The 26,399-nt window shown below is 43.3% G+C and overlaps 1 protein-coding gene across 2 annotated transcripts in view; it reads right to left on the bottom strand.

Annotated features, from left to right (window-relative positions):
• TBC1D7 (TBC1 domain family member 7) overlaps nucleotides 1-26,399 on the bottom strand; it is a 1,434,943-nt gene that overhangs the window by 89,510 nt on the left and 1,319,034 nt on the right. The window contains exons 7-8 of one of the 2 annotated variants that reach the window (XM_044064903.1): nucleotides 2,868-2,991; nucleotides 2,029-2,212 (exon numbers count right to left, since the gene is read on the bottom strand). In XM_044064903.1, the coding sequence (XP_043920838.1) occupies nucleotides 2,905-2,991 (87 nt within the window). In that variant the 3' untranslated portion in view covers nucleotides 2,029-2,212; nucleotides 2,868-2,904. Of the gene's footprint in view, nucleotides 1-2,028; nucleotides 2,213-2,867; nucleotides 2,992-26,399 lie in introns of those variants that run through there. The other variant, XM_044064902.1, reaches the window with a different exon arrangement.

Below are 26,399 nucleotides of genomic sequence, written 5' to 3'. Positions count from 1 at the left end.
TGTTTCCCAGTCCCCGCCGCTTCTTTAAAGTTACAGGTGGCAAAAGCCATTAGGTACATAACACTGAGGATATCAAATAACGGGAAAGTTAATAGGATAACTGCTCAAATCATGAAGCTAGAAGATGCTTGTACAGGGAAAAAAATCTTAATCTAACCCTGTTATGGAAAGTTCAAATGCCTAAAAACACCACCATACAAGGAATTAAGTTCATCCCAATGGTTGAAGTATGAACATTACTTGGTCCTTTGGAAGGGATGGGATGCTTCCAAATTTTGGTCTGCTTCCAAACTGCAGTCAGTATCCTTGCTAAATTTACCCACTTTTCTACAAATAATGCCAGACATTCTCCTATCCTTAGAGGGGAGGAAAGACAAAAGGAGGGGAAGGGTAGGTTGGGGGGAGTTTTATGTGCAGAGGAGGAATTGTACCTGTTCCTTCAATGAGTCACAATCTTGCTGGTCCCCAGGCCTTTCCTTTGATGTAGCCTGTCAGTCTTTTCTAAATCTGACCTTCTATCCTTTATCAGACTTTTTAATGTCATAACTACAACTTGGTATGGTAATTTCTGCAAGGTTTTGGTGCCATGGAATGACTTGACTGACTTACTGTACCATTTTGTTTTTCTACAATCTTCTGAAGACACCTTCAGCAGGGTTCCTTATTCAAAGAACGTCGTGGAGCTCCACCTTCACTTGGCCTGTCAGGGGATCCTCAGTCAGACACATCTCTGAATTATAAACCCTGTTGCTGCTACCTTGCAAAACCTATCTGCAGCATCATAACCACATTTACTGGAGTGGCTGGCAACCTGACTTGAGAGGTCATGCATTTTAAGCATCTCCTGCTTCAGATCCTTGGCCAAGGTCTTCTCTGCTCTAACTTTTATCTATTCCAGCATGGTTTGCTGGTAAGTTAACATGTGGGTCTGGCAGTTTAAAGCTCTGAAAGATAGATCAAATGTGTAAACCTTTTTCCAAATCTTAAAAGTGCCCTATTCTCCCTATCATTGGGAATGGGGTTCCTGGATACATCTGTAGAGGATCCATAGATGGAATCCACTAATGCTACTGTTAAATCAGCTGGATGGTTCTTATATAAAAATGATGATAATCCTTGACTGTGTAGAAATGGTTGAGCTTCCTTGGAGTGTTGGATGGGGGTGGGTGGGATCAAGCTCCAAAGATGTATTAATAAATGCATCTTCCAGGAGATCCATGACATAAAGGAACTGGAGGTGCCATGGGTGCTAGCAGACCAATGAAAGTGCTATATCTGAGCCTGGCCTGTTAGATTTGTATTGAAAATCCTCCTTCATTTTACAAAGGGTGCCCCAAAGGAAAAAATCCTATGGAAGTGAAGCAGCAGATAAGGTGTTCTCTATCAGAGTCATAGATAGGAAGTCAAGATAAATGCCTGACATACACCAGTTTATCTGTGTTAGTCTTGGTTGTCTGAATCCTCTAAGAAAGCTCCACCCTTCTTTTCTTGTAAGGGACCTTTGACACATCTGGGATTTCCAAAGCTGGTTGCTTGGACTTGAGAAAAGTCATGAAATCCTGAGTCAGCTGCAATAATTGGTGAGAAGCAGCATATGAGATAAATAGGATTGAGGTTCCAATCAACCCAGGGCGAGGCAAGCTGGCAATTACTAGTTTAGTTTATGGTGCTTTACACCTCAGTTTCTCATGGGAACCTATGGTAGAGACCTTGATTTGCAGGTGGATGACCAATACCTCCACTAGTTCTCCAGGAACCTCCTTGCAGACAGCCACGACTGTAATAGTGCTGGGACTCTCAAGGAAGCCTCAGTGATGGCCATTCTGTTGGTGTCTTCAGTCTGGGAGGACATGTATGCAAACACAGCACAGATGCCTGTAGAGTGTCTGTGCCTGAGACCTTGGCAAAAAAAAAAAACAACTCTGAAGATGAGGTGAGGTATGGTGCTGCAAAATCAACTTACTGTATTCTGTGTCTCTAGAGTTAAACAACCTATGATATCTGAAAGACACTCCTCTGTTTCCCATTGAATCTCTCCATAGTGTTTACCGAGGTTCTTGTACTTTGGTGCAGGTTCCCAGAAGCATTTGCTGATACCCCTGCATCAGACACATGCTCTCTTTTGTGATGTGAACGTCTGGAGAGACATAGCTTGTCTTCTGATTTTCCTTGGGGTGAAGGCATTAAAATGTGCATGGGTATTGATGTAGTGCTGTAGGCCAAAACAGAAAAGACAGTATGAATGAAATTCATACAGTTATTCACTTTTACAAAACTTTCTGAATCACAGTCACTATAATACATGTGAGAAAATACAAAAAAAAAAATACAGAAACAAGAAACATCACGTTTGTTCCCTCTGGAAGCAGGCTAACTGATGGACTGATGATGTTTCTGAACCTCTTACTACTATACCACAACGTATTCCAAGATATAAATATGGCATTGGCTGATGTCCTTACATTACAGTGGTCAGGAGTAGGTCAAAGCCACTGAGGGAACATACAGCTCTGGAAGCTGGGCCAACCATGAGCTACCTGCAGGCAAAGTATCCCACAGATCAAGACAGCAACAGTGAATAATACAATGAACAAGTGCAATTCTGTAACCAATACTTCATGCAAGGAAGCAAGTTGAACCCAGTGGAACACAAACAATGCTTTCCAAATGATATCAAATCTGTAGAATTCTGGCAAAGGACAGTGATCTTTGAGACATTTAAGTATAGACCCCAAAATGCGTCTAAATAGAATGGATAACAGAAACAATAGAAATTCTGTTTTGCAAAGACAGGTACTGGCAACACTGGCAATTTCAGGACACACCCTCCCCCTCTCCCATAGCAAACAGAAAATAATTCTATTTACCATGATGGTCCTTTTATAAAGGAAGAAATCTGGGTTCCTATATAGACGGCATTGGTGTACCACAATGTTTATGCCACAAATCGATTGCTTTGCTGACTATTGCATCAGTGTTGTCTTTAGGTATCTAGGACAAATAAAAAAATATTTTTTTATTGTTGAGTCATTAACATCAGAAAAAAGAGCAAAATCAGAGTGGACACAACTTCCTAGTACCTTCTACTGTCTTATACTTTTTTAAATAACATTGCTGGACTGACAGCAGATTCTCATCTTTATAGCATTTTATGGAGAGAAACAAAAAAAAATAGTGTTTTATTTGCAACTCCATTATGAAACTGAAAATACAACTAACAGAAAACTGCCTTCTTCCTACTCAATTACCTACTAAGATGCATGGCATTTTCATACCAAGTAAATGACAAACTGAGAAGAAATTCTAAAATTTAAAAGAAAAGAAAAATACAAAAATCAGACAATGTGAAAGGAGCAGTACAAGCTAGATCAAACTGGGGGGGGGGGGGGGGTGTTCCAACATGTGGCAAGTAATTATTTTCCTCAGGAAGCTCTGTGGTGGCAAAGGGTATGGCGTTTGCTGGAGAGCTGTCAAATCCCCTACTGACACTCAGATTCTCCTGCAGGACCTCAAGCAGACAAACGCCTGTTGTGTCAGTCAAATTATCATTGTAAATGATAAAAAAAAATGTAGTATACTTATCAATGGCACTGCTACCACTACCTCCTCTTACCTCATAAAAAAAGACAGTAATCTGAAACTTATGTACCTACATTGACAGCAAGCTTGCTTTTGACCATCTGTTGAGATATCCCACCCAGATCAAGGGTCTCATCTCTTTTTCTTACTACGTTCTTCACTTAATAGACCTATCCTGGAATACAGTGCCCTCTTTGTGATGTACTTATCTAAGTACCTTGCTCACCTTGAAAGACTCCAGATAAAGAATTTCTGGTTGAATCAAACTAAGCTAATCTGATGAGTTAAAAGCTCTTTCCATGTACTCCATATCATACAGACTGCTGAGGCGAAGATCTCTGTTTAGTTCATTCTGCAATGAAAGACCTTGCCCTTTTCAACTTCCATCACCTTCATAAAACAAATACCCATTCTAAAGACCTTAACCTGCACTGTAGAATTAACACCTTTCGGTGTAATTAGTTCTGACCCATCCTGTCACCTGTCTTTGGAATACGCTCTCTTAGAAAGTACAGATGTGTACACTTACCATAAATGTAGATGTTCAAGTGTATTCACTGTTGCAGTCATTACATTTGAGTAATCTGCTGGCAGATTGCCCTCAGTCGGCCTGAATTCCAAAGTCTTGGGTCCTGCATCGGTTGCTATCTTCTCTTCCATGACGTCAGGGGTATACAACATGCAGCCAACGCCATTTTCTTTAGTTTTTCTTGCCCCCGATGTCAGGTGCCTCCAAAAAGATAGCAAAAAAAAGATATATATATATATATATATATATATATATATGCATCAAAATAAACTTTACCTTCATCTACAAGCAAATACACCACATAGGCTGTAGAAGACAGAGAAGGAAAGATAAACTCCAGAATGACAGGGGGATGGCGGGAGGGTAACCTGGACTGCAAACAGTGAATACACTCGAACATCTACATTTATGTTAAGTGTACACAACTGTACTATGTTCTTCGTGTTTCACTGCTGCAGTCATTAACATTTGGGTAGAATCCCAAAGCTATGGTTGGGAGGCTGCCCTGCAGCACTGCAGTGGCAAAGCCTGCCCTGGACTTAGAGTAGAGAGGCAAATGATAATGCTTTGTAAAGGTGTGAACAGAACTCCAAGTAGCAGCCTCTAGAATGTCTTTGGTTGGTACTCCTCTGAGAAAGGCTGTGGAAGTAGCTGCAGCTCTGGTGGAATGAGACCTAATGCCCATGGGCACAGGTTTACCATGGTGTAAGTAGCAGAAACGGATGCAGTGGCTTATCCACTTTGAAATTATCTGCTTTGAAATAGCCTTTCCTTCTGATCCTGCAGCATATGACACTAGTAATTGCTCTTAGAGCTTTAGTCCTGCTCAAGTAGAATCTTAGCTGTCAGTGTACGTCCAAGGAATGCAGAATTCTCTCCCCTTTGTTCTGCGGATTTGGATAAAAAGTTGGCAGATGAATTGTTTGGTTAGGAGCCACACTGGAAACCACCTTAGGCATAAACGTAGGATTTGTCCTCAGAGACACCCTGTCTGGGTAAAATATGATAAAAGGCTCTACAGCCATGCGGGCCTGTAGCTCTGAAACCCTTCTTGCTGAAGTAATTGCTAGTAGCAGAGCTGTTTTCCATGATAAGAACTTTATATCAGCGGTAGTAGCTGGTTCAAATGGAGGCAGCGTGAGCTTTTCCAGCACATAATTGAGGTCCCATGCAGGTAGTGGTGATCTTCTAGGAGGCCTTAAATTTTTGGCTCCTCTAAGATACTGCTTTAGTAAGGGATGAGAAAAGATTGGTGGCTCTGTATTGTAATGAGCCGAAATGGCAGAGGCATGGATTTGTCAAGCATCTCAGTTAAGTATTGTAATATCTGAGGAATATTTGGTTCTGCTGTATCAGTTCATTGTGCTTGATTCCAAGCACAGAATCTCTTCCATTTGTCAGCATAAGATTTTCTCGTACTAGGCCTTCTGGCTTCCAAAATGACATCCATCACAGCTTTACTGAGAGGTGTTGTTTGTATAACTACATGATCAACCATGCTGCCAGATTCAGTGTCTGCAGTTGATTGTGCAGGATCTGATTGTTTTGCTGGTACAGAAGTTGAGGTCTTTGAGGTAAGGTCCAAGCTGGGTATTGAGACAAGTTCCTTAGGATGGGGTACCAGTACTGGTGGGGCCAGTCTGGGGCAATTAGTATCATCTTTGGTTTCTCTTGTCTGGCTTTTAGGAGGACCTTGGGGAGAAGAGGCAGAGGAGGAAAGGCGTAAACTGAAAGGTTTTTCCAACTGAAGGATACGGCGTCCACTTTCCATGCTTGCCTGTGATAAGTCCTTGTGCAGAACTTTTTCAATTGATAATTTTGAGGAGAGGCAAATAGATCTATGTCTGGGCTCCCCCATTTCTCTGTTATCATGCTGAAGATTTGTGGATTTAGTTTCCACTCGTGAGGATTCATAAGGTTTCTGCTTAAATCGTCTGCCAGTGTATTTTGTTTTCCTGGCAGGAATTGAGCTTGAAGATGTATTTGGTAGGTCAAAGCTGTGTCCCACAGTGCCATGGCTAATCTGCAAAAGGGGTATGAGTGTGTGCCCCCTTGCTTGTTTATATACCACATGACTGTGGTGTTGTCCGTCTTTATCAGTAGTTGTCCTGGATGAATTAAGTCCTTGAAGGCTGTTAGGGTATTGAACAGCTAGCATCTCTTTCTGGTTGATATGTAGATGCATTTGTTTTGGGGTCCATATGCCCTGAATGCATCTTCCTGCCATGTGGGCCCCCCAGGCATAATCCGATGCGTCTGTTGTTAAGGCTGGCAAGGGGGAGAGTGAAGGCCCGTCCCATGTTTTGGTGACATGCCTTTGCCCACCATAGAGACTCCTGTTGGGAGGGTGGCCTAATAGTTGAGGTGTTTGCCTTACAAACACAAGGTGCAGGGTTTGAGTCTCCCAAGGGATAATTGGCTAGGCTTAAAATGGCTCGCAAGAGCAGTTAGCTTAGTACTAATCTATGAATCTATGAGAGGAATCATTGTTCCTAGACTGTGTGAATGTTGACTCCATAAACTTTTCAGGTACCATTGCAGTTTCCTCATATGCAGTCTTGCATATGGAATCAGTAGGATGCAGGATGCCATGAAGCCCAAAGCCTGGAGAATTTGTCTTGCAGATAACTGGGTTTTTGTTGCCATCAGTTTGAAGTAAGTAGTCAGTTGCCTTTGCTTGTCTGGCATGAGGTAAGCCATCTGGGCAGTTGTATTCAAGCTTGCACCCAGGAATGTTATCTTTTGAGAGGGTACCAGTTGTGATTTCTTTTCGTTTATTGTGTACCCTAGGCCTGTTAGAAGCCTTTTCACAAACGCCAGGTGTCGAAGAAGAATGTCCTTGTTCTTTGCTTGAATGAGACAGTCATCTAAGTAAGGATATATTTGTATACTTCTTTGCCTGCAAAATGAAATTACTGGTGCCAGGCACTTTGTAAAGACCCTGGGCACAGTAGATAAGCCAAAGGGCAGTGCAGAGAATTGGTAATGCATTAAGCCAACCTTGAATCTAAGGTATCTTCTGCAAGATTCTCTTATTGGGACATGCAGGTATGCCTCTTTTAAGTCTAATGTCACCAGCCAAGCATTCTTGCCCAGCATGGGCAGAAGCTGCTGTAAAGTCAGCATTTTGAATTTTGGAATGTCCAGGCATGTGTTCAAATCGATAAATCCAGTATTGGCCGCCAGGCCTTGTCCTTTTTGGGTACCAAGAACAGTCTTGAGTAGAAACCTTGTCCTTTTTCCTGTTCTGGTACTGGCTGAATGGCCCCCATTATCCATGAGGGACGTTAACTTGTTTTTGTGCCTCTGCCCATTGATTTTTTGGCAGATCTGGCCAACCGTTTGCCATTGGAAGAGTGTGGAAATGGAATCTGTATCCCTGTGATACTATGTTTAGTACCCACTTGTCCTGGGTGATTAACTGCCAATTTTGAGCAAAAAGTGCTAACTTCCCCCTAAGGGTGCTGCCAAAAGATAAGTGCTTGGTGTAGGCAGAGGGAAGTCATTGGGATTGTTTTCTGTAGGTTTGCGCTTTACCTCCTCCAGATTTGGAGGTAGAAGCGCCCCATTGCTTTGACCTGTATGAATCTTGCGCCTGGTATCTGGAACCCTTAGGGCGTCTGGATTTGCCCCTTTGAGCTCTGTCTGACACAATAAAGGACCAATTTTTTGTAGGCCAGTGTCTACTGAATCTAGGTGGCTGCAATTGTAAGAAGTCTTTAACAGTTTGCATAGACTTAGCTGTGTCTTCCATTTTCTTCAAAACCTCTTCTGCCTTAATACCAAACAGAGAATCATGCTGTAAAGGTGCATCTAGCAATTTAGCTTTAACATGATCAGGCAAATTCTGTTTCTTTAACCAGCCATGCCTCCTAATCACGGATCCAGTAACTGCAACCCTGCAGGAGTCCTCTAAGGAGTCAAAACCACATTGCAAAGTATGCTTTCCAACCTGTTCAGCTGCATGCAATAGTTCCTGCAATTCTTTATTTTCTGCACACTCTGAAATTAACATCATTTTCTGTTTTAGCAATCCCATAACATGTTGTTGGTACTTAAATTGATGTTTAAGGCCCTGATTGCCAAGGTTGCAGATGTATAAACCTTTTTTCCCCATCTGTCCAGTGCCCTTGAATCTGTGTCAGAGGGGGTAGGATTTTTTGCTGTTGAGGCCTTAACTCCCTTTGGACCCTGTGAAATAGTTTCAGGATCAGCAGCAGGGTTTCTAAATAAAAATGTATGTGAGTCAGGGACCCTGTAATATCTGTCAGGCTTACTGGGAGCCGGAGGTAAGGAGTCAGGGGTCAAGCTTGACTCCGAAAACACATCATCCACAATGTCTAAAGCAGGGGGAATGGCTAAAGGCCTGTGCTGAGGGAGAAGGAAATCCCTGAACCTCTTTTTTGATTCTGAGAAGTTTTGACTCTCCCAGTGAAAATGCTCCCTCAAAGTATGCAAGGTTTCTCCAAATGAATAATCCTCACGAGGAGATGCAGATGGTATAGACTCCTCTGCATCACAATCCTCATAAGGAGGCATAGATAATTTCTGATCAGAAGAGGAATCAGAAGAAATAGAAACCTGATCTGAAGATTCATAATCAGTGACTTGCCTAGGCCTCTTATCTGGAGGGGGATGGGTACCCCTGATCAAGGTAATGAGGTCTTCAGCCATTTTGATCAACTGTTTTTTAGGCATAGAGGCCTGTGCACGTGGCTCATGCATCAGTTTTTTAGTTTTAGAAGTTGCTTTTGTGTTTGGTTTTGCAGCTATCGATTTGATATACAAATGTTGAGGTCTGAATACACCCTCAGAAGCCGGTGCCTGCTCAGCGGCTCCGGACCCATCCAAGGGAGATACATCTGTCGGTCCAATACCTTGAGTATCTTGCGGCATGCCAGACTCCACGTGGGTGTCGGTAGAGGCCTGCGACTCAAAGGTAGCAGGTATCAGGGGCTGCGAAGGCGCCTCACTGAGAACCGGCGACTGGCTTAGGAGAAGCTTCGTTGTCGGTTTTGGATTTCGACTGCCTTTCTGTGTCCTTTTCTTTGTGTTTTTTTATGTACTCCGGTAGTCGGATTGCTATCGGACGACATTTCTGTGTAGTTAAATCTGTTTCCAAAATACTTTGATGCAAAAATATACCGATGCTTAATAGTGCGTTGGTTAAATCTAGCACAAAACCGACAGCCAGGCACGTTGTGATCAGGGCCTAGGCAAGAATACAGTATAAATGGAAATACTTGCTTCCCACAAGTAATACAATTATTAACTTTTTCCTGACATTGGTAAGGAGCAACAAAAAAAGTTTCCCCAATGGGGTACTTAGCTTTAGTGAAGACTTTGGTTCTGAAACTCAAACTCGAATATTTCAGTAGTCGGCTGACTGGCACTTGCGAAATGCTTCTGCTTTGGGCACCGCACAGCAAGAAAGACTAAAGAAAATGGAGTTGGCTGCATGTTTATACCCCTGACGACCTGACGTCATGGAAGAGAAGACAGCAACCGACACAGGACCCAAGACTTTCGAATTCAGGCCGACTGAGGGCAACCTGCCAGCAGATTACCCAAATGTAATGACTGCAACAGTGAAGCACGAAGAACATCAATCCTTAGTTACCTTCTCAAACAACCTAGACGATTGGATGGGTAACTAAAGTATGCTGGAGGTCTGCAGTAATGACCTTTTAACTGAGGGAAACAGCATATAGAAAGTACCACATGGGAGAACTGGCCTTTTATGACTGCAAACTTAGTAATTACTAATGAGCCTCTAACAGATACTCTTCGGAGAAGACTATGGGAGCTAGAGATAGTAGTAGAGTGGCCTAATCGTATAGGAAAATACAGAGCAGACTGAAGAAGAGGGAAAAGTAGACCAAAAAAGAACAGAGTGGGAAAAGGCAGGAGAAAATGCAAAGAACAGTATGACATGGACAAAGATTATTAGATGTGTATGAACGAGGTCCACACACAGGAAGATGAAGGGAAAGACGTAGAAGAAGCCTGAAAGAGATGACAAACAGAAAGAACCAAAAGTATGAGAGATGCATACAACACTGACTAGTGAGGAAGTGGATGGAGAGGTGGCCATACCTACAAGCAAGAATAAGTGAGAAGATAGCAAGAAAAGGAGAGAAGTAAGGATGGGGGACTCAGCTAGTCAGCTAGAGGACAGGGCTTGCAGCAACAGCACTGGAGGAAAGAACAAGGAAACTACTGCGTTACACAGAGGGAGAGGGGAAAGAAGTGTTGGAATTGGGGGGACTGCAGTCAGAAGGAAGATTGCCATGGGGCTGAAAGCAAGGAAGATTGCCATGGGGCTGAAAGCAAAGCAGATGAGAGCCTATCATGGGATAAAGAAGCCAGTTTTGGTGACTGCACAGTGCATAGAAGGCTAGGTAGACCAGATTACAATGAGGAGGTGACCAAGCTGATCTCTAAAGGGAAGTGCACTGGTGTATGTAGGCAATAATCACAAATCAGATGAGACTGTTGGAATGGCAGCAAGCAAGAGTTCAGAAGGTCCAGAGAAATGCCTAGATAAAGAGACAGGGGAGGCATTCTCAGAAGTGCTATTTGTGCCAGAAGCCAGCACTCTAAGGAAGAAGATAATTAACAAGTGCATTGACTGGCTGTGGTAGTGTACATGGAAGAAAAGGGATTGGGAGAGGTCTGGCAAAGATACTAGCTCTATGCCAGGAACATGCTCCATTTTATCACAGATTTAACAGTGAAGCTCAGGTATGGGCTTGAAAAGTAAGTCTCAATGACTGTTCCTTTAAACATAGTTGTAACAGGGAATAAGGGCTCAGAGAAGAGTGGATTGGCACTCAGGTAGTAAACAGAATGAAAAAATGGACAGAACACAACAGAGAAACAAAACCGGATGCCTTGCAGCATGGAAGAATTGTAGTACTATACAATGCAATGTGTTTTGGCAAAAAAAGATGGGGGAGATGCAAACAGTGATACCAAATGTTCAGGAATGACGGGGAGGGAAAGAAGGATACAGATGGAGTACTGATCTATATAAATGAGGATATCAAATCTGATACCAGGCAGTCGTAGGAACACTAATTCCTGAAAGGGGAGAGGAACAGGATAATATCAAGACCAAGCATAAGTGCCCAGATAGTTAATGCAGAGGAATGGATCACCACATCATTACTTACCACCAGACACATCAAGGAAGGATGACGAAAGAAACAATTGGGTAGGAAGAAAAGGACTAGAGGATGGCGATATTGCTGCATCAACACAGTGGTAATTGCAATTAAACACATCATCGGAGAAGGATGAGAGACAGAATATAAAGGAGGAAAAAGATTACATTCACTGGAGATCTGAATCTGCCAAGATCTAATTTCATCTTGTTCAAGGGGGATACTGTTGGGAATGACACAAGGTCAAAATTTATTTAACCACTTTTTTTTGTTCACTTCCTAGAAACAATAACTGCTGGATATAAAAATATTCTCATGACTGCAAAATTTGTAATTTTTATACTAGAGATTATATCACTGCCAATATAGTTACCTAAGGGAAATTACAATGAGCATACATAGTAAAAATTATGCTTGTTGGTAATAATGAACAGTGATCTCAACAGCACTTAACCAACAGAACCTGGCTGTTGTATACCAGTTAAAGCATTTGAGTCTCTTAATTCTAGGCTTCAAATGAAATGTGAAATACAAACCAAAACAAATAAATTCATCAATTTCTTACTTAGAGCTTGCAATACTACAGATGCCAATACTGGAATACAATATTATACTTTGTTCATAATCACAAACTAAAGTAAACCTTAAGAAAAATTATCAAATGAAAATTACCAAAATGAAGGACTTCCAGGCTAGGTTGGTGCTTTACAATCTTATGTCTACAGCTAATTATATATTCATAAATGGCAAATTATGTTATCTATTTAATATACTTAAGAGTAAAGGTTTAACAGCTCTGTGGTCTTTGATCCACAATAAAAGCAATATTGAACTCAAGATAAAGAGAGCTCAAGAGATGACAACTCTTCGAATGTCAGGATTCAGCCATGTGTTTTGAGACTGTAGCAGAAAGGACATAATTCTGAATATAGTCCTGGAGAGGGCAGCAGCAGTGATCAGGGTACTATGTGGCTTAGAGTAGAAAAGGCCACGAATACAGAGAAATAATGAAGAAAAATTTTAGGGAACACCATGGTGAGTTGTGGAAAAGGCCAGTGATGGGACCTAGAGGAAAATTAAAAGGGTTAAGGATATGGATTTGAGGGACACAAAGGAAAAAAGAGGAAATGGTCACTGAATAGATAAGAATGTGAAGCTAGTGATTACAGCAAAAGATAAGAGTATACAAGAGCTGGAAATGGAAAGGCAGGATGGTGGAAAGGGATGATGGAATGAGATTTTTACTGTATTTCAAAAGAATCCTGTATTATTTGTTAAATTTCTCGCACTTTAGTAGTCTTTCAAAGCTGAACTGTTTCCACTGCTGATTACATTGTGTCTGCTAGCTTTACAGGATTCTAGTATCTAGATTATGCGGTTTCCCTGCACTTGAGCTCTAAAACCAGCATTTTTACATTAAGAGGGTTTTCTGACTGCACTCTGGAAGCAGAAGTGTGCTGTAGTAAACCTTTCCGAGTTGCAGGCTGTTAGCTGAAACCTTATTGTGTGTTTTCCTGATTGGTCTGTAGGCCTTGCTGTTCTAAAACTTGTTTTTCTGATTCTATATAAGCCCAGTGTTTGCGCTAGGCTACTCTCCATGCAATGGTGGTTAGCAGTGTCCTGTACAGACCCAAACAATTTCAAGTTAAAATTTCTCTTAGAATAACTCTCTCTACAACCTTCCCCAGTCCCCCTGCTGTTCTAGGAGCATGTGAGGTGCACACAGAGCAGCACTGTCTTTGTTGGATAGCTACAGTTCACACTGAATGCAGCACCCATTCTTCGCCTGTGTGCTGTCATCCCAGTTCAGTTAAATCTACCCACTCTTCTTCTTGGTTAAAACCACAGTAAAAAATCTGACACCATGGAGAGGCATTTTCCTGCTACCTCTGTGGCCAGCCTGGCGGACAAGGGCATCCTAAGGCAATGTAGTAATTGACTCATGTATACTGACAACCATTTAATTCTGAAACAAAGACGCACAGTATGTGATAGATGTAGTTACACTAGGAAAACTGAGACACAACATTCATATACTGACAGATCAAATGACAAACAGGTTGTCAGCACATACACAATTTCTTCACTAAATAAGGTCTTGACACATGAAACCACATATGTAGAGGTACTAACAAGTAATTTACCAAAACCTCAGAGGCCTCCAGTACACTGCTATCATAAACCACATGCAAACAAAACCAAGTCAACACCAACCACTACACATTAAAATACACACTATTGTCTCCACAAGCAAGCCCCTAAGGCGAAGCACCACACATAAAAAAAATCTTGGTCACAAGAGACTCCATCCCACCGGGTTGGATAAAGATAGGGGTCTAGGCAATTGCCTGTCATGGCCTAGGATTTGCTAGATCATGCAGGCACTCAGGTCACTCAACCACAAGTACCAGTATGACTCCGTTATAGTCCATGTAGGTGTGAATGACCTGAGAAGTACCTCTCTGGACTATATGAAGAGAAACATGATAGACCTCTCTGAATATGTGTTGCAGGTGGGTATGAGCCTCACACTGAGCAGCATTCTACCCTCACCAAGATACAAACAAAAAATGACTGACTTCAACAACTGGCTTGGTGACTGATGTCATTTGAAGGGGTTCCTGTACTAGTTTGCCTGGGATGACATTATCGACAGACCCCTCGGATCTTCATCAAGGGCAGATCCTGCCTGCTCAACTTGATGGACTTCTTTGAGAAGGTCACCAAGACCATGGATGAGGGTAAGTCAGTGCATACCGCCAACACTGATCTGGCCAAGGCATCTGACACAATATCCTACTCGGGTATTATGTATAAACTCACAAAACTGGGCATAAAACTCCACATTCCCAGAATGATAACCAAATGGCTCATGGAAAGGACATGTTATTAGAGTAGGGGAATCCACATCCAGCAACAGGCCAGTCACCAGTGGAGTACCACAGGACTCAGTGCTGGGCCCCCCTCCTGTTTGAGATATACTTCCCAAATGTCAAGGCAAATGTAGATGGCCTTTGGCTAACCAAGTTTGCTGGTGACTGCAAGATGGGGGGGGGGGGGGGGGGGAGTCAGTGACTTCCCAAATTATGTTGATATCCTACATGCAGATTAAAGATTGATTTCAGAGGCATGGCCTCAAACTAAATGTGAAGAAGTGCATAATATACCCTTTAGGAAATCGGACATCTCTGCAAATTACAACATTGATAGCATCTCCCCCAAGAGCGGAACCAGTGGCGAGAGATAGAATAGTTATGTAAGAACTTACCATAACCTTAGAAAACTTTCTCTTCCATGTTGCAGTATTCATAACTGTAGGGATGTTACCGCCTGTAGCACCGGACATCTGGACAGTACACCAAAGTCTTAGGAGCAGAGTTACGTGTGACGTTGCTTGTCAGGACCATAAACAGACATTGGCTATATAAGTGATGAATACAGTACCCCCTTCAGAAATGACTGCCGCATACAGCAGAGAATTTGCTGGGAAGCAAAGAAAAGGAAGAATTTTAGACCGACATAAGCCACCATGCCAAAAGGAACCTAATAAAGGTATGTGCCTGTTGCAGTGCCCTATCTGGATGGAGAGAAAGTAGGGAAATCACTCCAGATGGAAAAACAGAATAAGAGGGGGATGGAGGGGGGAACTGAGTACTGCAACATGGAAGAGAAGGACATCTAAGGTTATGGTAAGTTCTTACACAACTATTCTACATCCTTCTATTCTCATGTTGCAGTATTCGTAACTGCAAGGAGAGTACCCAAGCTTTAGGCATGAACCTGGGAGGTAGGTTGAGGGGCTTGGTCTATGAGAGCCTGTAAGACTGACCTAGCAAACCCAGTTCTGGCTCTAGAGACCAAGTCTAGCTTGTAGTGCTAGGTAAAGGTATGGACTGAAGACCAAGTGGCCACTTCCAGTATGGAAGCATAGTCTACCTCCCTGAAAAAAGGCTACTGTAGAAGCAGCTGCCCCAGTAGAATGCTCTCTCACATTGGCAGTTAAATCCTTTCCATGAAAGGAATAACAAACAGAGATAGCTTTAGAAATCCATGATGATATAGTCAGTTTAGAGACTGCCTTCCCCAAGGCCCTTGGGTGAAAGGAGACAAACATCTGGTTAGACTTTCTAATGGATTTTGTCTTTTCCAGGTAATACCTAAGTAGTCTATGAACATCCAAGGAATGTAGGGCTGTTTCAGAGGAATTTTGATTTTGAGAGGAAAAAACAGGCAGGTTAATGGTCTGATTCAAGGACAGCTCCTCGACCACTTTAGGCATGAAGGAAGGGTTAGTTCTGAGGGAGACCCTGTCCTTATGGAAGATGAGGTAAGGGGGGTTTAGTCATCAGGGCTTGAATTTCTGAGACCCTCCTGGCAGATGTGAGGGCTACCAGCAGAACTATTTTCCACATACATAGCTTCAGTGAGGCTCAGTGTGGTAGTTCAACTGGAGGTAGTGTGAGTTTTTCAAGAACAAAATTAAGGTCCCATGAAAGCGTTACCGGTTTACAAGGGGGTCTGATATGGAGGACCCCTCTTAAGAACAGTTTTACCTCTAATCTGGATTCCAAGGGGAGACGGGCGGAAATGTCTGACAATTGTACCTTAACAGAAGAGTAAGTCAGTCCTGAATGTACAAGCTCACAAAAGTAAGAAAGGACTATAGGTACAGGAATAAGAAAGGGGTCTCGGTTCTTCTTTTGACACCACCTGGCGAATCTTTTCCATTATGAAACATTCCATTATGACACAATTTCTCCTGGTATGAGGTTTCCTGGCCTCCTGCTATGTCCTCTGAATATAGGTGTCTGAAGGGGATCAGAACTCTATCACCCATAGAATGAGTCTGAGGTTGAGCACTTGAGGGTGTATGAGAGACCCCCTGTCTTGTGTGAGTAGGTTGAATCGGTGGGGTAACCTGTGGTGATTGCTCTTGGCTAGTAGGTGAAGTAGGGGAAACCAATGCTGTCTTGGCCAAAAAGGAGTCACCAGCAGGATTTTTGGTTTGTCCCTCTGAATCTTCAGAGGAACATTTTGAATTGTTGTGAAGGGGGGACAGGCATAAAGATACCTCCCCACCCAAGAAAAAGAGAAGGCGTCAACCTTCCAAGCCTGTGGATGTGGATCCCTTGTGCAAAACAGAGGCATCTGCCTGTTCTGGGAGGAGGCAAACAGATCTGCCTGAGGAATACCCCACCTGTGAATAAACTCCAAAAACACCTCCCTGTGAAGTATCTATTCATTTGTGGATGCAGGGGTTCTGCTGAGGGTGTCCACCATCACATTCTTTGCAGAAGGAATATACACTGCTTGCAAGTGAATATGAAGTTTCACTGCTAGGGACCAAATCTGAATTGCCAGGCTGCAGAACAGGTATGACCTTGTCCCTCCGCTTGTTGATATACCACAGGACAGTTACATTGTCTGTGACAACTTTCAAGGTACCTGGTAGGAGAATTTGGTGGAATGATTGCAATGCTAGAAGAATGACCCTCATCTCTTTGATATTGATGTGGTCCCTTTGCCTGAGGGAGGACCACTCTCCCTGAACTTTGTTTTGTTTGTTATGGTTTTGCAAAACTGCTCCTCAACCCAGGTCTGAAGCATCTGTGAAGATTTGTTGTGAGGGTGGAGGGATCTGCAAAGATACACCCTGATTGAGGCATATGGCTGCAATCCACCATCCCAGCTCTTTCTTCAGGCATGGAAGGAGAGGTAGGGGAATATCCAGAGGGTGGGAATGTTGGTTCCACCGACTCTTCAGCACCCACTGAAACTTCCTCATATGCAGCCTTGCTAAGGAAAGCATGGGTATCAAGGATGCCATGTGGCATAGGACCATCAGGAATTCCCTGGCTGATAAGGTTTGGAAAGAGAATAGTGTTTGGAGGTAATGGGCGATGGCTTCTACATTCTGGCAAGGAATGAAGACTGCCATCTGGTCTGTTATTATCCTGCACCCTAAAAAAGCAGGTCTTGGGTGGGTGTTAGTGAGATTTTTCCTGGTCCACAGTGAACCCTAGGCTTGCTAGGGTTTTGGACACCATGGTGAAGTATCAAGAGGTTGTACAGGTATGGGTATATTTGAATGCCCTGCTCTCTGCAGTGGACAATAACTGGAACGAGGCACTTTGTGAATTCTCTGGGGGCTGTGGAGAGCCCAAATGGCAATGCAGAAAATTGAAAATGCAAGGAACCCATGGAAAAGCACAGGAATTTCCTGTAGCTGGGGTGAACAGGAATATGAATGTAGGCATCCTTCAGATCCAGGGATACCATGAAGGCTTGGTGGGGTAGGAGGTGATGCAAGGTGAGCATTTTGAAGGTAGGCACCTTGAGCAATAGATTGAGGACACTCAAATACAGAATTGGTCTCCAAGGCCCATCTTTTCTTGGGACCAAAAACATCCTGTAGCAAAAACCCTTGTCTGTCTGTTCTGGAGGTACTCTTTCTATGGTGCCCTGAGCTTAGACCTGATCCAGAATTGGGATGAAAAGATGAAGCTGACTTGTAGGAGGTTGGGGTATCCTCTGAAAGGAGGAAGTGTTCTCCAAGTCATATAGTATCCTTTTAGAATGATGGAGAGGACCCAAGCCTCTGAGGCTATTTTCCACCAGAAGGGTAGGGAAAGGGTGAGGTGGATGGATAAGGGAGTGGAGATGGGTAACAGGTTTGAGTCACAGTGGAGGGGCTCTGTCTGGGGTCAAGCTGCCTCCGAAAGGAAAAGGAAGATGGTCTAAGAGTGGAGCGTTTCCTAGTTTGTCTCAGTCCCTTAGCTTGTGGGGCATTAGACTGAGATGACTGCCTCCTAACAAATGTGGTCCTTTGAGGATAGTTCCTATGGTACCTAGGAATAGGGGAGACTAGCAAATGTTTTACATTGTGCAACTCCTCGACCTTTTCCTGTAGGGATTTAAGGAGCTCTGCAAAAACTGCACCAAAAAGGGCCTTATTATCAAGTGGTGCATCCAGCAATTTGGTTTGGACATCCATGGGAAGGGGCTGGAGCCTCACCCAAGAATATCTTCTCAGGACAGAACCAGAGGCTGCAGATTTGGAAGATGCCTCTGCCACATCAAAACTTCACTTGATAGAGTATCTGGTCACCTGAGAGGTGGTACAGAGCAGGGCAGAGAATTGTGACTTAGTAGGAGAGTCTGGCACATCTAGTATAAGTGCAGAGGCTTTGGATAGGGTATCTAAAACAAACTTAGCCATGTGAGTTTGATAATTTAGGGCTCTGATGGCTAGAGTGGAAGAAGTATAGACTTTCTTCCCTAGTCTATCCATAAATATGCTGCCCTTGGTAGTGGGAAACAGAGAGGTGGAAGGCAGCTGTCTGGATGACTTCTCTGCTGACACTGCTATGACAGCGGGGTCTGCAGGGGGGTTCTTGAATAAGAACTGTGTATCCTGAGGAACTTTATAAAGCCTATCTGGAGGTTTGGAAGCTGGGGGCTGAGAATTAGGGGCCTGGGATGCTGCCAGAAAGGCATCATGAAAGGCTGAGAGAAGGGGAGGGACTGCAGATGTAGAGGGCTGGTCCATCTGCAGTAATTCAAAATATCTCTTTTTTTGTTTCTGAAACATCTTAGGCCTGCCATTTCAAATGTTCTCTCATAACAGAAATGGTGTCCCCAAAGGAGAATTCTTCCCCTGGAGATTCAGGCCTAGTAGTGTCCTCCTCCTCCTCATGGGGTAATGAAGTCCTTGAGGGATTCAATCTGAGAACAATAAGTCAGTGATTCAGAGGAAGAGAGTTCTTCTGAATCCTTTAGGGCCTGCACAGGTGCAGGAGCTGGTTATGGTACCTTAGACTGGAGGGCCTGGAAGGCTCTGAAAAGATTTTAGGAAAAAACTTCCCATCCAGGAGCTGGTTCTGCTTCTCTATGTTTTAATTTCTGTTTCCTCTTTACAGGAGTAGAAGGATGCTTTGGTTTAGAAGCTGATGCCTGGGAGGATGGAAAGACTGGAGCAGGCCCCTCCGACGTCACAGGCCGTGGTTCCCCCTCGCCATCAGGGGCTGATATCTGATCAACCTCAGTGGACATACTCTACGTTTCCACCAAACCACAATGGTTCCCGGTTCTAGCTGTGAAACAAGCGTCCGATGGGACCCTGGGCTAACATCCGCCTCGAGTCGCTCCAGACTCCTGAGGTGCAGCATGGGCATCAGGCCTAACTTTCTTGGCCTTCTTCTGAGGCAGCTCGTCGAAGGTACCTACCTCACCCTCAATGCCTAGTGCTAGACACCGGAGCCTCTGGTTTTCTAAATAAAGTTTTAAGGCAGCCAGACTGCTGCAAAGCGTTTTTGGTACAAAAGACTTGCAGATGTCGCAAGACGTATGGTCGTGGCCTTCATCTAAACAGAATAAGCACTTATGATGCATGTCCTTATGTGGAATTTGTCTTCCACAAGCACACTACCCCTTCACAGCTGACATGTACGTTTGAAAAGCTATAAGAAAGGTAACAAAAAAACCCAACAGGGTACTCATCTGCATCAGATGGCTGAAGCAAATGAGCGAACTGTTTCCTGGACCTGGTGATCGGAGGTCCGCAGATCACTGCTGCAGAAAAGTTCTGAAGGGAGTATGTGCAGACATCACTTTCATAGCCGAAGTCAGTTTCTGGCCCTGACAAGCAACATCGCACTTACCCCTGCTCCTAAGACTTTGGTATACTGACCGGACGTCCGGTGCTGCAAGCAGCAACCTCCCTACAGTCATGAATACTGCAACATGAGAATAGGACATCTGGCTACTCAGACAGATAGTAATCTGACCTTTGACCACTATGTGTCCACAGTGGTAAGGAAGTCCTTGTATGTGGCAAAAAGTTATAAGTAAGGGCACAGCATCCAGATCTAAAGAAATGTGATTGTACCACATTACTTGGCCCTCATCAGACCAATAATCAAGTTCAATGTACTCTTTGGCATGTTCTCACCAGGTACCTCTTATCCTCTTCCCAGTCTGTTCCAAGTCTTCTTCTCCAGATTGTCCTCTGTTTTTCTGCACTTACCCAAACCACCATAATCTGTTCTTTCTGATCAATTCTGTAATTGGAGTGCTACTTTGGTTTCTGCTCCAATGTCCTCATTTCTTTGTCTGTCCCACAGTGTGCATGCTACCACCCTTCTCAGGCACTTTATTTCCAGCTTTCTCATCTGCTCTGTCTTTACTGCCCAGGCTTCTGTACCATACAGTAGTACTGGTCAGACCAGTGTTTTGTACACCTTACTTTTCAGCTTCATTGGAAGTCTTCTGTCTTGTACTATACCTGACATTCTATGCCAGTTGGTTGAAGACCCTCTGATTCTAGCTTTGACCTCTTCATTCAGACTTCCCTTCTCCTTAACCATCCCTCCTAGACACCTGAAGCTATTAACCTGTCTTCCTTTCTATCTTAAGTCTCAGCTTCTTCTGTCTTCCCCCATTTGCAGTCATTACAACAGACTTATCTGTATTCAGTTTCACCCCATGTGCCTTCAGTTTTGTATTCCATTCCCCTACCCTTTGCTGAAGTTCTTGCCCTGAGTCTGCCTGTAATACCACATCATCTGCCACAGCAACTTGTTGATCTGTTTGCTAAAGTAGTCCATCACCAGTATTATCACCAGTGGGCTCAGAGCTGAACCCTTGTGCACAATCACTCCCATTGGAAACCCCCCTGTGAGACCAAACACTGATCACACTTGAGTCATTGGTGCTAGTACCTAGCCTGCACTAATTCTACCAATGTTTCTAGGAATTCGAACCACTCCAGTACTGCCCAAAATCAGCTTTCTTGGGACCTTCTGATATGCTTACTGCAAGTCTAGGAATGCCCAGTTGGACTTTTTCCCCTCATCTTTAGCTTCTTCTCATCTGTCTCAATGCAAACATTGGGTCAGGTGTGCTGAATCCTGATCTGAATCCAAACTGCTCATCTCCCACCTCACTTTCTACTATTGTGCATATCCATTTATCAATTACCCTCTCCAGAACTTTCATGCAATGTGACTGGAGTTTGGTACTTCTGTACTGCCCACTGTTGTGGATGTCCCCTTTGATATTGCACACTGGCATGGGTATGTTTATTCTCCAGTTATCTGGGATATGTCTTTCTCTCCATACCGTTATGAGTACCCTCAGGAGCCATTTCTCCACTATCTCACCCAGTATCTTTATCATATCTGCTGCGATGTCATTTGAGCCTGCTGCTTTATCTGACTTCATTTTCCTTAGTCGTATTCTTACTTCTTCTAGGGTGGGCTCCTTTTTTTCTCTCATTGTAGGCTGTGTCTGGAGCAGTACAGCTTCTGTGGGGTTTCTTCATTCGAAAGCTGCTGGAAGAACTCCTTCCATCTGCCTTTGATGTCCTTTGGACTGGTGAGCAGGTTGTTGCTGGCATCCCTTATGAACGGTATCTATCTTTGTCTTGCAACCTAATATAGTTTCTGTGTTCCAACTACTGAGTCACTTGACAGACGCTGGTAGCCAGCCTCCGATGCCCTGTTGTTTGCTATTGCAGCTCCTTTCTTTGTTAGCCAGCCAGTATTCCTTCCTAGCCTGGTTTATCTTTTCTATCTTCCACTTTTTCCTGCACGCCCTTTCTTTTGATGACTTTCTAGACTTCTGCATTCCACCAACAGCTTTTCTTATGTACATACCTTATTTCCATACCTGGCTCGGCCACATATATATCTGTTCTCTAGTCCTCACACATGCTGTTTTGAGGCTCTGCCATTCAACTCCACCTATTTCCTTCTCTTCTTGGGGTGCTAGAGCCCTCAGTAATTCCTTGAACTGTTGCACCCTCTCTCCAGTCAATTTCCAGGTCATCAGCCTGGTCTCTTGTTGACCTTACAGCCTTCTCTAACCATTGCTTTTAGCCGATTGTGGTAAGCAGTGGATTATGCGCGAGCCCACTGTTTCACTGGGGATAACTTTGCAATCACTGATTCTACCCAACTGCCGTTTCCTTACTAGCAGTAAGTCTACCTGAGTTGCATATTGGTCACTGTTGTATGTGATCTTGTGACTGTGCTGGCTACTATCAAGCCATTTACCAAACTGAAGTCTAGAATGGCCTCTCCTTTTTTATTTCTGCTGCCCCATCCATGTGGACCCTGGCAGTCCTCATATTCTGTTCTATATGTCCCCATATGTGCATTTAAGTCACCCATGATCAACACCAATTCATGTTGTCCTGTTTTATTTCATGTATGAATGCACTCTTTTCCTCACTATCGCAACCCTGCTGTGGGGTACAGACTGAGATTAAGGATAAACATCCTTTCATTACAGCCAAGTCTGATGCCATGAATCTGTCAATAACCCTGATGATATCTCTCACAGGTTTCTGAAGCCTCTGTCTCACCAGAATTCCCACACTATTTCTAGCCTGTCCTCCTCCAGAGTAGTAGACTCTGGATTCTAAGCCAAGTGTTTTTGTTGCATTGCCCTTCCACCTTATCTCGTAGATACATAGGATGTCCAGCCTCCTCAGTACCATCATGTCATCCTTTTCCAAGCTGTGTCCAGTCAGTGAACCAACAATGAGTGTAGCAATTCTTAGTTCATGTTTGGCAGGTTGATTTGTTTTACCTTCAGCTTGTGCTCAACAGAGCTATCCCAGGTAACCCAGGCTGGGCAACTGGACACCAGCCTGCCAATAGCATAATGACGTAGGGCAGCTGACCTGTACTGCAGACCAACAGGGGCACATAAACCCCTCCCACCTTTAGCATGGGTCCCTGGAGTAGGTGGGATCCTCAACCTACTTATCACCATCAAATACCCATGCCTATTTGGCAATATTAGTCAATATCACAATCATCTACAGACATATTTTACACCGTCAAGGGGCTAGTCATGCCATGCAGGGCAGTCTGTGATCCTTGTTTTCTTATCTTGAAGATAATGGACACAGGTCCATTCACTGGTGAGTTTGTGATATAAACACTCATCATGTTTTTTGGAGGTGGGAGGAACCTCAAAGTCACACATGGAGAACATGCAAACTCTATAAACAGGCATTGTTCGGAGGTCAGGATCGAACCTTGCACCTTCGGCATGGGAGGTGAAGACCTTGATCATTTTGCAAACTGGTCTCTAATTGCAATCTAGGCCAAAAGACAGGAAATTGAAAATTCACTCCTTGGGTGGAGCCCATGTCCCTTATAGATACAGGCAGTCTGTAAAATATCCAAATAAAAACACAAGAAAAAGTGGAGTTACTGAATCCTTTGCATGAACCTTTAACACCATAGACATATACCACTGGTATACATGGCTAAATGTTCGGTCTGTTTTTCTTTCTATACTGGAAAGACCAACAGGCAATTAAAAAATAGAATATATGAACATTATTATGCCATCAGAAAAAATAACCTGGATAATGCCCTTTACAAGCACACCCTTACATGTGCAGGTAACAAGAATGGAGTTAAATTTTGCTTTGGGGTTATTGATCATGTTTTCCAGGATTTTAATAGAGACAGAGATGGGGAATTTGATTATAGGGAATTTAAGATTTCGTTGGATGCATGTAGGCCACCAGGTTTGAACAATGGAGTTAATTACAAAGCAGTCCTAAAAAGAAAGGAATATTATAACAAATGCAAATAGAATGTACATTTTAAATGTTTTATGTTAACATTTTATTTAAGTACTATGCTATGTGGTTGCCCCCCCCTTTTTTACTTGAATTGTTTATGTGAATTTTTTAAGTGAATGGTTTTAGGTAAATTTTTTTTATAATTTATTAACTGGAATTGTGCGTCAGGGCTGGTAACTCGGCACGTAAAAATCAGCTACCAATCATTAGCAGACAGGAGTTCCGCTGTGGCGACCCCCAACCAGGAAAAGCCGAAAGACACAAAAATTAATTGGAATTGAGATGTGATTGGTTAAGATTTCTAACCATTTTATATAAGAGGGTTGCATTCATCGAGTTGTTTGTTCTGAAGAAGGCCGAAGTTTTTGGCTGAAAGCACTTAACCTGTGGTATTAAAGGTTCATGCAAAGGATTCAGTGACTCCACTTTTGCTTATGTTTTTTGTTTGGGTTTGTGTTACGTTACACAAGCTTGAGCCATCTGGGGCAGATTTCTTTTTAGTCTGTAAAATATGTCAAAACCACACTTGTTGATCCTTGTTATCTTTCTTCTAGGGATAGAAAACTGTGTTAAAACTGGCTAGGTGTGTAAGGGGTCTAGAGCCATTAGCCTAGTAAATCTCCTATGAATCTATGAGACAAGTACATGGGTAACAAAAGAGAGGAGGAAAGCAAAGCCAAAAGTCAAAAGAATGTTGCCAAAATGGATGAAGAAGAATAATGAAGGTGTTTAGGTGTATAACAGAAAACATGAACCTGGCAAAACTAATTCTCCTATAAATACTTCTCATATCTCTTAAGAAGAAAAAGCAAGGGTAGACGCCAAGCTCGGAAGAAGGCAGGAAAGAGTGGGTAGAACAATTGACAGACACCAGGCTAGAACAAGAGGACATTTAGAGAGAAATGGATAACAGTGAGGGAGGATAATGCACAACAATGAGGCTGGCTGGTTCACAACTTTCTTAGGAATCTGCTTGTGTGTTGACAGACCCAGGAAAGAGGACCTCAAGAGATCATTGTCCAGTGCATAACTGCTTCAGAAATGGAAGACAGTATGAGTACTACCCATCTACAAGGGTGTGTGTTTGGGGGGGGGGGGGTCAGGAAAAAAAAATAATTTCTATAGGTCTGCCTGCCCAAAAGTAGTAGACTGGGAAAATCAGAGATACTAACAGGGAAGTGCTAGTTTCCCTCCTAGAGGACATCATTCTCTATGGCAGCACCTACATAGAGTCACACCAAACATAGCGGTCAGTCAAGCATAATTCATTTGTATGGCCAGTTTACAAAAAACTTGACAGATGAACACTGGCAGACCTGATCCCACACAGGCAGCTCTCAGGAAAACTGAAGGGGCTACTACAACAACTGGGGAACTGAAATGTTAGATCACTGAAGAGGACATGCGAGAAGGATTATTCTAAGGGGGTGACACGATCAACAGACCTTGATGCTTTGGCCTAGCTAGTCATCTGTCATCCCTGGGATTTCAGCTACTGCCTAAGGTACTTGCCACCCCATAGTGCCTTTTGTTGGTAGTGTCTCAAGGACAAAATTCCACAGTGTAAAAACTGCATCTAAAAACAACCTCAACATTATGCTGCTGAATGCTAGGGGTCTTAACATGAAACTTCACTCACTGGAAGCAGTACTCACTTTGGAAGATGCAGACATTTGCACAGTCACGAAGACTTGGTTCAAGGCTGTGGAGGGCACCCCAGCCATACTGGGTTACACCTCCTTTCACATGTTCAGACCACAAACTGAAGGCATGAAAACTGAAGGAGGCAGTGCATCAGTATTCATTAAAGATAAATACACCTCCAGTCAACTAAAGACAACCAGGTTAAGGTCTTTAGAGTGAGTAACCCGTGTACCACTTGCTTACGGATATGCAGCATTTCCAATAAAGCAGGGTCAAAGATTGCCTTATATGCAAGGCAAAGATCACCTCTGAGTAGTCCGTATGAAAAAGAATAAAGTGAAACTGATTTCAGACGATTCTCGTAGGACAGATGTTGAAGACCTTGAATTTTTCTGGTGAAGAACCTTTGTGGTCTCTCCAATTGCTGCAGGTGCTTGGAGAGGTAAAAACCAAAAGGGGCACTGTACTCAATTATTGGCCTGTTGAGGGAAGAGGACAGGGAGGTTATAACTTCTTATTTTTCCGGAGGTATTGTCCTTAGTTATAAGATGAGCCACATGGAATGCCCTACTTACCACTGCGGAAACATGGTGATCAAAGGTAAGGTTGCTGTCAACTTGTGTGCTTAGGTCTCTCACCACTGAGTGCGTACTTAGCATGTTCAGAAGTTCATAGGTGTGTACTAGGCTAATGGCCCTGGAGTCTTTACAAGCCTAGCCCATAGAAATGCCCTGGCATTGTGCCATCCAACATTAGTTCCCAGTGCCTCTATCAAGCAGAGTCACTGGAGTGATCCCCAGGGTGAACTTTCTATTTCCGATCCACTCATCAAGATTTCTCTTGAAGAGGGCCAGTGAAGTGTTCTGCTTGACATGTA

Source organism: Protopterus annectens, chromosome 3.part0 (assembly GCF_019279795.1).
Source record: "Protopterus annectens isolate FY-2018-M chromosome 3.part0, PAN1.0, whole genome shotgun sequence".
NCBI lineage: Eukaryota > Metazoa > Chordata > Ceratodontiformes > Protopteridae > Protopterus > Protopterus annectens.
Note: the sequence above shows the minus strand (reverse complement) of the source record. Positions and strands in the feature narration are given on the sequence as shown.